Source organism: Trichechus manatus, unplaced genomic scaffold (assembly GCF_000243295.1).
Source record: "Trichechus manatus latirostris isolate Lorelei unplaced genomic scaffold, TriManLat1.0 scaffold00067, whole genome shotgun sequence".
Lineage (NCBI taxonomy): Eukaryota > Metazoa > Chordata > Mammalia > Sirenia > Trichechidae > Trichechus > Trichechus manatus.
In genome coordinates this window covers 12,818,872-12,829,824 of record NW_004444003.1, presented here as the reverse complement: position 1 = coordinate 12,829,824, position 10,953 = coordinate 12,818,872, and the positions used below count along the sequence as shown (strand labels likewise).

At 47.0% G+C, this 10,953-nt stretch overlaps 1 protein-coding gene across 7 annotated transcripts in view; it reads left to right on the top strand.

Annotated features, from left to right (window-relative positions):
- The window catches only part of PFKFB3 (6-phosphofructo-2-kinase/fructose-2,6-biphosphatase 3), a 94,815-nt gene extending 85,872 nt beyond the window's left edge, over positions 1-8,943 (top strand). For 5 of the 7 annotated variants that reach the window (XM_023734403.1, XM_023734405.1, XM_004379711.2 and 2 more), the window contains one exon: positions 6,117-8,943. In XM_023734403.1, coding sequence (XP_023590171.1) covers positions 6,117-6,167 — 51 coding nt within the window. In that variant the 3' untranslated portion in view covers positions 6,168-8,943. Of the gene's footprint in view, positions 1-1,669; positions 1,693-6,116 lie in introns of all 7 variants that reach the window. The other 2 variants (XM_023734402.1, XM_023734401.1) reach the window with 1 other exon arrangement.
- The last annotated feature ends 2,010 nt before the right edge of the window (positions 8,944-10,953 follow it).

Below are 10,953 nucleotides of genomic sequence, written 5' to 3'. Positions count from 1 at the left end.
GTGTGTGTGTGTGTGTGTGTGTATGTGTGCATGTGTGGTGCATGTGTTGTGTGTGTGTGTGTGTGTGTTGTGTGTGTGCACAGTGGGTAGGGGATGTGGGGAAAGGGAGAGAATATGAGAATGTTCCTCTGAGGTTTGTAACACTGTGGGAGTCCTTCCTTGCTGACACTGGTTGTGTGCACCTTCTCCTTTCTGAGAAACAGAACCAGGCAGAGCAGAAGAAATAGTGATGAAGTGTCTGAGTGCCACTCATATTCATGAATAGTTTTCTCTAAAACAAAATCTATAGGCAGTCTCTAGTTCAGAAGTCTCTCCATTCCGGCCCTGGGCCCCTTTGCTTCTGTGGATGGCCTGGGGACTTCTTTTCTGTCACATGGCCATGCCTGAGTATTTTTACTTGTCTTCCTCTCTTGTGATTGCACCCCATTACAGAAAAGCTGTAGTCAGAAGGGGCCCATGAAGTTTGTCCTCTCCCTGGAAACCAGCACAGCCCGTTTAGAACCCTGCAGCCTGACTCTCAGGGCCGGATAACTAGGCAATGCCCACTTTCTCACATAACAGTTAACTTCAGCAGATAGGAGGGAAAAACAAGCACAACAAAAACCAATAACAAACAGATCTCACTTACTTCTTTAGCTATGAAGATTAAAGGCTAGAAGATTTTGGCTTTTGGGTGTTAGGATTTGTTTTCACAAAACCAAAGACAGCCAAGAATCTTCTGCAAATATGTGAGATGTAGAAATCCCTGGGCACAAATTTTGTTACCTCCCAAGAGTCCCCCCCACCTCCACTCACGAAGCCTGATCTCCTACAAAGAACATGCTAAATGTCAAATTGGATTTATTCATGAACTACTGGATGCTGAGATGCCGAGGCTACTGTCAGTGCTGCCTGTCCAGGCTTTCTCTCTCAGCCTGCAAATTCTTCTTAGAGTTCCCCTACAGCTTACTTAAGCTTCGTCGGTCTGGAAATGTGATGTGGAGGAGACCACTGTGTGACCTCTGTCAGGTCGTGTAACCTCCTTAGGCCCCAGATTTCTCATCTGTGGAATGGGGGAGTAGTAGCTTCTGCAAAAGGCAGATCAAATGGGGGTACTTTATGCCAACTGTCTAACATGATGCGTTTGGCACATAGTTAAGTGCTCCATAAGGGTGAGGTGATGAAGATTAATGAGAATTTGAGTTGTCAGGCTACTTCCCTCCCTGGGCCTCAGGCTCCTTATCTTTTAAAATGAGGGGCTAGGACTGGGAGATTGCTAATAAGTAGTTCTTTTCAGTGTAAAATCAGAGGATGTTTCCTGTGAAAACTGAGAAGAACAAAAATGGTGTAACTATGACTTTCCGTTTTGGTTTAAGTGTAGGGTCATATTTGGAAGTTTAGGGGCCATTGTCTTAGATACTTGGGGGGAGACAAGGCTGGGCAGGAGTTAGCTGATGTCCAGAGTCCACTGACCTCTGTCATAGGACAGAGTGGCGGATGTCCTAGTCCATTCCCACCCCTCATGACTTTGAGAGGACAGTCCTTCAGCAGCCTGGAACCTGTTGGCTGTGCCAGGTGTGGGAAGCTTGACAGGGCATCGTCCCAGTAGAACACATTCTAGTTTCAAACGACTTGGCCCCCCGTGCCCTGTCTCCCTACTGACTTCTCTCTCAACGTTTTCTCTCTGCAGCCTTTGCTAGGGAAAGCCTGTTTGTAAGTATTTTTCTCCAAATAACTTTGCTATGCTTGCACCTCTTTCTTCTTGCTTGCCAATTTAGACCCCTTCCTGTTCAAATGTTGAGGCTAATGATGGTTCTTGTGAAGTTTGAAGTCTTCCATGGGGGAAAGAGGAGATGGGGATGAGAGGAGGGGGCAAGGACTCCAATTTCTTGGAAAAGGATATACGAGAAGTAACTGTGGCCCACCTGTTTTTCACTGTGTTCTGATGCTGGTACTGCTACAGATTGCTTCCCCTCAGTCCCTCTCAGGGTTCTTGTTGCTGCTTGTAATTGGAATGGTCTGTGGCTTGGCATAAATCCAGTGTTTCCCTCTTAGAGTCAGATTTTGGTTCAAGCTGGGTCTCTGCCTGCTACCACTGTCTTTTAAGCTCTCTTCCCTTCCCCTAGTAGAGCCCCTTTCTTCAAAAGGGAAATTTACCCAGAGCCTAATCTTCAAAACAAATATCCTAGGAAGTACTCAGGTGGGGAGTATATTGTAGGCCTGGAGCCCTGCAGCCTCTCCCTCCCTGTCCTGGTGGTGACCCCCAGAAGGCTCCAAGGAGCCCTCCATGCACTGGAAGGTTCGGTGTGGAAACCATTCTTCTGGATTGGGTTGACCTGTATCTGAATCTGTTCAACCTTAATGATCATGTCCAGGATTGGGTGCAGGTTTCAAATAGACCCATTTGGCGTCCCCTTTTCCTTCAGCCGGAGCTCTGTGGCAGAAAGTTTCTGGAGAAGCACTAGTTGTAGCAGCCACTGGATAAGTCACTGTTTTCATTGCTCCGGTGATCCTCAACCACAGAAGGCACCAAGGCGTTCATATGACAGAGTTTTAATAACAGCCATCATAAACCATCACCTTACCCTACCCCACTCCCAAGTCATTCTTATCCCGTTGTTCCCTTTTTGCTCATTAGGTCACCTTGACTGATTTATGCTGAAACTGAAAAGGTTTGAAGAGTTCAGCCTGATAAGCTTAGAAGAGTACTTGTTTTTGGAAAATGGGAATTTTTTTTTTTAGCATCATACTTAGATTTTGTTAGTACCATCAAAAAAACTGTTGCCATGAAGTCAATTCCAACTCACGGTGACCCTGTGAGTGTCAGAGTAGAACTGTGCTCCAGAGGATTTTCGGGGGCTGATTTTTTGGAAGTAGATTGCCAGGCCTTTCTTCTGAGGCTCCTCTGGGTGGACTTGAACGTCTAACCTTTCAGATAGCGGCTGAGTGTTTGTACCACCCAGGGATTCCAGTGGCAGTACCACATGCTGCTCTCTATTTTGTGGTGCTTTACAGCTCACAGAGAATGTGCTTGCACACATCCAGTATCTTTGGTCCTTAAAATAACTTTATGAGGTAGGCAGGGCGGTTACTATCTCCATTTCATAGATGAGGACTGAGGTTAAGTAACTTGCTGACAATCATTCAGCTAGTAAGTAGCAGAACCAGGACTTAAACGAGTCTCCTAATTCTGAAAGCCGGCTTCTTTCTCTCTGCCAGTTTCTGGGAGCAGTCAAGGTACTATTTACATACCTCTCTCCAGAGGCACCTGATGTTTGCAGCCCATGGGGCACTGGCCCGGACCTGTTTGACTTGCCTCCTCTCTCCTGCACCTGCTTCCTTTCAGCTGCTTCCCATGACTGTGTTTGTTTACTTAATGGTGGACTTTCTCCATTAATTTCTGTCTTTACAGAGTAGGCGATCTTCACAGTCCATTATCTCTGTTATTCCCTTGGAGCTAGGATTTATACATGGAATACTTTAGAATCAAGAGTTCACTTTGTATGAAAACTGGATTCAGACCCTTTGGCTTTGCAACTATGCATAACCTGTCCCTGTGACCGTGGCCTGATGTTGCCAGGGAAGGAATCTTCCTACTAGGAGGGTGCCATCTGCAGTATATCGCCAACTGTTCTAAAGTTGAACTTGCCTATCTCCAAGATTAATAGTGCCGTTGGCTAGAATCCCTCCAGCTCAACAAAAACACACTCTATGGACCTGTCCCTCCTGACTCTACTCTGGAGTCCCATGTCTAGCCCAGCCTGGCAGTGTGATGCTCACAGAGACACTCACCATTGGGACTGTAGACACAGCTGATTGTGGGAACTATCCTGGGCACCAGGAACAAAATCATTAAAGTCAGACTGAGCCGGCTTTGAATATTGATTTTACTACCCTCTATCTTTGGAGCTCTGGGGCAAGTTAATGCAATTCTAGACCTCAGTTTCCTCACTTACAACATGGAGGTAATAACTTTATAAGGCGGTGTGATAATGAGAACGTAGGTATAGCACTCAGCCCAGTGTCTGGCACACAGTTAGTGCCTGACAGCCAATAGCTGCTGTGATTTTTGGGTGAGAGACTTGGTGTCCTGTGACTCAGTAGACACATCCAGGTGTCTCTGGGTTTAAGCCACACCACTCTGCATTTTGATGCTCTCCTGTGCCTCTACACCAAGCCAGTGGGTTTCCTTCTCGCGAACAGCATTAGCACCCAAAGACGTGGGAGCAGGGACAGCCCCTGGGGTCACAAGGGTTGTGGCCTGACTATCCATATCCTGAGGATACCTGCCTGTAATCTTGGCTTCCCAGTAAAATGGGAATGACAGCCCAGGACAGAGGGCACTGCAGTCCTCTCCCGGGGCTGCACTGGCTGATCAGGGATCCAGAGACTTTCTGGCATTCACGATGCACCCTTTATTTTTAAATTTCAAATAAATGCACACTAAAAAGAAAGTACTACTAAAGATGTTTTTTTCTTTTTTAACCTCTTTTTTCCTTTTCCCCACTATGCTTGAAAGACGAACTGTCTGTCACATTTTCTCAAAGTTTTCTCCTTACTAACCCTTGGAAAGGTAAATGACTCGGTGCATGCCCCTCCTTTGTCCTCACTGCATCTCTGAGTCCTGGCCTCTCAGCCTCAGGCATCTTGCTCTGTGTGAAGACCAGCCATCGTGAAGTATGTGACTCATATGTCTCAGTGCTGGAGAGTTCTTTTTAGAGCAGCACTATTGTCTTGAGGTCCTCTATATCTTTCCCTCTTTCCAGTCTGTCTGTCCTCCCCATCCATGTGTCCTGAGCCAGGGGCACCTTGAGTGAGTGCTGTGGACATAGCCCATACCTTGTGGTCCTTTGCTGTCATTGTTGTATTGCCATCATTTGCTGGTGTCGGAAGCTGTGTGCCCCAGCTGGTGTTGTCCGAGGGTAGGCTGAGCCAGCAGCTGTGGAGGGAAACAGCACAGCTCGCTCTCCAGTTCCCGAAGGTGGTTGTGGTTCTCTCTAGATGGGAGGATTCAGGGTACCCTCCAGGAGACCCACCCACTCACAGAGAGTTTCTAACTGTGGTGGTTTGAGGACCAGGTCACCTGAGTTCCTGAGTCTGCAAAAGCAGGCTCAGATCCGGGTTGGCTTCAGTGCTGCCCCAGCCCTGAGATTCTCTTATCTAGAGAGTTCTCCAGCCTTGGGCCCTCAGTTCTGCTGGGCGTAGGAGTGGACCATGGTGATCCTTGTATATCTGTTTGCCTTCCCACTCCCTTTAAAAGAGTCTTTAAAAGAGACACTCAGGATCTTAGAGAATACTTCTAAAACCTGTGTGTGTTTCTTTTCTGGCGGGTTAGATTACAGAGGTTCGGTAAAGAGTTCTCTGCTGTGCAGTGGGAGCGATCATCTGTCCCCAGCTGATCTAATTTTTCTAGTAAGAAAGTTTGATTCTGGCCAGTTTCTTAGGGGTAGGGCTTCCTATTCAGAGCGCTTTTATTAGAACTAGAATAGGAGCTTTCGTGATACCTGCCTTCTCTGCTGTGGCTCCTCAGACCCCACTCACCTTGACTGGGCCTTCCCCTGCTGTGTTCACCCAGCCTAGTTATCAGGATGTTCTTGTTTGCCAGGCTGGCATTCATAAAATTTGGATCCCAAGAGCTGGGGATGTGTGGCTCTGCTTTTAGCTGATTTGGGAGGAGAATGCTAACACTTATAGAGAAGGCCCCTGCTCATCCTCTGAGTTCACTGTGTGGGGTAGAGAGCAGCCATGGATTTCTAATGGACTTGGAGGGTGAAGTTCCCTTAGGTACCAGCACCCAACTCCTGCCAGCTCACCATTCCCAGAACAGCTGCTGGTTTGGAGCCAGGTGGCATTCCCCCACCTGGCTCCCTCACCTCCTACAGGCAGATGATAAGCTTCTCTGCTAAGAGCGTTCCTAACCTGTGCTCAGCCCCCTTCTCCTGGTGTGACTCTGATGGGTTATCTTACATCATGTTCCTGGGACCTCCCCTGGGCTCACTTAGCCTGTTTGATGATGCTTTTCTGGGGTTGTGTTCTTGTTTGGGGTTCTTTGGCTTTGAGTCTTTTTTTGCTGGAGAGACATAATTGACAGTAAATAATAATTCCCTGTCCCTTCCCCTCTTTTCTCCTCAAAACAGAACATGAAAGCCTCCCAGAGTGGCACGGACACCTCCTCCAGAGGACACTGAAGAGACGAATCCAGTTCCATCCCATTTCCTTTTCTGAAGCTTAGGTTGTGCTCCTCTGTCAGCCTGAGGCCACAGCGATTCCAGGGACTTCTGTGACTGGGCGGGGGCCATGGAAAGGGGGTCTGCAGCTGGGAGAGAACCCACACCTCCAGCAGCATGTGGGGGCCGAGGCACTCGAAGGCCTTTCCTGTGTGTGGAACCCACCGCTCCCTGTGTTGTTCTACAGACCACCCTGTCCTCTGCCCCCTCCAGTCTTCCAGGGGTGTCTGGCCTCAGAGACTTCCAGGTGGTATGGAGAGGAGGATGAGTGACTGGCAGATCAGATGCGAGAAGGCCCTGAGGAGGGAACATCGGCTGCCTCTGTTCTGTTCTGTTTTGCTTTGTTTTATCTTGGCCTGGCATGTTCACAGCTGGTGAGAGGACACTGGCAGCAGAATCCAAAAACTAGGGGAGAGCTAGACACTAGTTGCTGAAGTTTAAGGGCTATCTAAAAACTTTTGCATGGCTCTTGGGAGCCTCGTGGCCTGGGATAAAGCCTTATGGAGAATGGACTTGGGCATATGGTGATTTGGGGCCATGGAAGCCAGGCTGAGATATGGAGAGATGAATACTTTTTTCCAGAGAGATCCCTGAGCTGAGACTTGCTTGTCAGCTAAGCAGTGAGACAAGTGACTCTCCTGCATGGCCACATACCTCCCAGGTCTGTGTTCTGCCTCTGAAGAAGATGTTAAAGGACAAATGAACTGCTTGCTGAAACATGCTAACTCGGTCCCTGCTCTCGCAGGGAGCTGCTTGTTTCCTGCCTGCATTCGGAGGCACCCGAGAGCATCACTCTCCTGGAACTGCTTGCTTTTGCACTTTGTTATGGAAGACGTGGATGAGAAAGATGCACTTTAAGGAACTTTGGGTTTGGGTTATATACCCTTGGGGGCTTTGAACCTCTGAAAGAATGGGGGATTGGGCATGCCCATGAGATGGGGAACCTCAGAGAGACCCCAGTAAATTGACTAGGGATCGAGTCTTCAGATGGTTGCAAGACTGCCTCTGGAAGCCGGCATGGAGAAGCACAAGGATCTGGCTGCTTCTCTTCAGGACTTTGCTTACCCTCTACACAAGGCCTCGGTAGATGCTGCTTCCTCCACAAGGCTGTCTGTGATCTACCAGGAGTCAGCTCAGTTCCATAGGTTTTTGTCATGCATCTGCTGTATGCCTGCCTATCGCTGTGCTGGGTACCATGGGGAACTCAGAAGAGTAAAATGTAGTGCTTGCTCTGCCTTCCTGGCACCTGTGATATTGCGGGGTGGAGGGGAGGGAAGGATGGAAGCAGGGCTTATGGGACATGTGATCCTAAATAATTTTCGCTTCTGCCTATTGGCTTTTCCTTGTTGCCTGCACGTACTAGGGCAGAGGGGTGTCTCAAGGCCCAGAAGAAACAACTTGCAAACTCAGCGGTAGAGTTTGTCCAAACGACCCTTTTAAGGATCTCTGGAAACTGGTGCCAGAGGTCACTTTTCTTTCCTGTCTTCTGCTGTTGAGCCCTTACATCCCTTCCCCTCGTAGCTCAAGGGAACGGTTACTGGGTGTTAGATACCTAAAGTTGGGAGTAGAGAGGAGCTCTTAAAAGAATGAATGCACTTTCCCTGGTTGGGATCAAGGGAAAGAGGAACATGCTTCAGATACCTTACGAGTGGTTTTCACACCAGACCATTCCAATTATTCTTTACCCTCTCCCCAATTTAATTGGCCATCTGCCTGAGAGGATATCTATATATACATTCCTGTACGACTTAAGACTTGGATTCTTATCCCCCTTTCACACTGTCTTGAGTATTGTCAGACACTGTGTGTGAGAGAGAGAGAGTGTGTGTGTGTGTGCGCAGTTGGTCATATTTTTAGACATGAAGGGCCTGCAACTTTGCTCTTGAGAATGGTTTTCTTATGCCCACTTTCTGGCAAGAATAGCCTCGTTTTGTTCTAGCTGTCAGAGCAGACTCTTTGAATATAGACTTTTCAGTCATATATAAGTAGGGGCTTTGAGAGGGTGGATTTCCCCCTCCTCTCTGAGTACTTAAAATAAATACACAAGTAAATAAGTCTTTGCCTAACAGAGAACTTTAATTTGGTAAGGGCTGGCCGAGATGGGAAGGGATAGAACATGAATGTGCATGCATGGGGAGGGGACATGTTGGAGAGAAGTAGAATGCTGCTTAACTTGACAGCCAGTGATGTGACCTTTGAGGAGGCATTTGATGGAGGGTGTGTTTGAGCTATAGTCACGGAGTTTCTGCTGAGAGGGCTGATTCTCATTCCCCTCCCCACTCTCACCCCACCCCACAAAACAAAAACCTGAGACCAATCTTCTTAACTTTGCATATTTGCTTTTGGATGAGTTTCCCCCTCCTCATTCTGTCCTGAGAGTATAACCTTGGGCAAATCTCTTCATTTGGGAGGAGAAGAAAAACTGAACCACACCAATGATGTTTTTCATTTGTAATACTTGAAATTTATTTTTTTATTATTTTGATAGCAGATGTGCTATTTATTTATTTAATATGTATAAGGGGGCCTGGAAATAGAAAGCTGTATATAGATTGGGTTTAGCTGTTAATTAGTTTGGGGGCCTTTTATGTGTGACTTATGACTTATCTATGTTCTGTATATTTGTCTGAATTAATTACCTGCGATGAAGCTATGCTAAGTTTCAAACAGGGAATGCCTTTCAGAAATTTGTATATTTTACAGTTGCCAGACCAATAAAATACCTGGTTGAAATACATTGATGAAGTTCACCTCTGGTCCTTCCTTGGGGGGAAGAAGAGTCTGTAATTGACATTTTTGGTCCCTGCATCAGGCTGTACCACTTCGGTCTTGACAGTCCACTTCTTTTATCTTCCTCTAAACAGGCCATCCCGATACAGATGATCTGGTGCCCGCGTTTGGGAAATAATAAGCCCGTGTCCGTTTTTATTTCTCTCCTTCCATGTCCTTTCCTCCTAGCTCCTTTCAACGGCAGCAGTTCTAATATAAACATTGCATGACATAACAGGGCCCAGGCAGAATTACAGGAAGACATAGTTTGTTTTGGGTTTCTTTCACTCTCCCGCCCCCTAGCATCCCCCTTCTAGCCTCTTTTAAGTTCCCAAGTAACTCAGTAGACCTTCTACAACTACGTTGCCATTAACTGGTTGCCAAAAGTTGAGGAAGTTATGTCTCTTCTGAAATTCAGTATCTTCATCTCTACAGGCAAGGGCACTGAATGAGAACATATATAAGGTTTTAAGGAAGCACTTAAACATTTCCTTCAGGCAGCCAGGGTTGTGACCTGGAGTGCTCTCACTGGGTTGACTTTTTTCCAGAGCGCCCCTACTGCTACACTCCAAAAGTAGCCCTTATTCCCTGTGTTAGGCTGGGTTCTCTAAAGGAGCAAAACCAGTAAAGTGTATAGATATAAATATATAGAGAGAGATTTATTTCAAGGAAATGGCTCATGTAGCTGGCAAGTCCCAAATCTGGGTGTCAGGCTGGAGGCTTCTCCTGACTTACATGGTTGCAGGGGCTTACAAACCTAAAATCAGCAGGTCGGATGGCAGGCTGCTGGCTCATGCCCCAAGAACCAGAGGTCAGAGCATGAGTCGAGCAGGATCAAGAGAAGACAAGCTTTGCCAGAACATCCATTTATATTGGATGCAGGCCACACCCCCAAGGAAACTCCCCTTTCAACTGATAGGCTGCTCACATCATATCACAAAATGGAGGGTGATTACATACTATCTGCCAAACCACTGAGAATCATGGCCTAGCCAAGATGACTCGTAACCTTAACCATCACACTCCCAAATTAGTCTTTCTTCATTCCTTATGCTTTTCCAACCCTAGCTGTGAAAATAGGAGGGAGTCAGCAATTTAGTACCTCCCTTTTGAAATGACATTCAAAGTTAGTATTTGTAGACAACGGTGACAGGGCAGAGTGTTTTGATCAAGGAGCCTTGCCCAATGACGGGTGTAAACACTGAAGTCCACACTTCAGCCAGGAATCCTCAAGTTCTGAACATGTTTTAGTTCTCCTTAGGTGTTGGGTGGAGTCCCTTGGTGGTGCAAAGACTTAACATGCTCAGCCGCTAACTGAAAGGTTGGAGGTTCAAGTCCACCCAGAGGTGCCTCAGAAGAAAGACCTGGTGATCTACATCCAAAAAAGCAGCCACTGAAAACCCTATGGAGCACAGTTCTACTCTGACATCCATGGGATCTCCATGATTCAGACTTGATGGCAACTCGTGGTGGTGGTGGGTGTGTTGGGTGCTGGGGACACAGCAGTGGCCTTGACAGACACAGTTCTTGCCCCCAAATCAGGTCAGTCTTTTCAGGCTCTCTACCAAGGAAATTAAAAGACCACTTTAAAACAGGATGTGCACATATTTAAGAAGGCCTAGTGTTGCTCATGGTTAAGTGCTACCAACCAGAGTGTTGGTGATTTGAAGCCATCTGCTTCCATAAAGATTAAAACCAAAAACCAAATCCATTGCTGTCGAGTCGATTCTGACTCATACTTATCCTATAGGATGGAGTAGAACTGCCCCATAGAGTTTCCAGGGAGCAGCTGGTGGGTTTGAACTGCCAACCTTTTGGTTAGCAGCCAAGCTCTTTAACCACTGCACCACCAGGGCTCCATAAAGATTACAGCCTAGAAAACCCTATGGGACAGTTCTACTCTGTCACATGGGGTTGCTATGACTTGAAAACAACTTGACGGCCCCTAACAACAACAACAACAAGATACATATTTTAA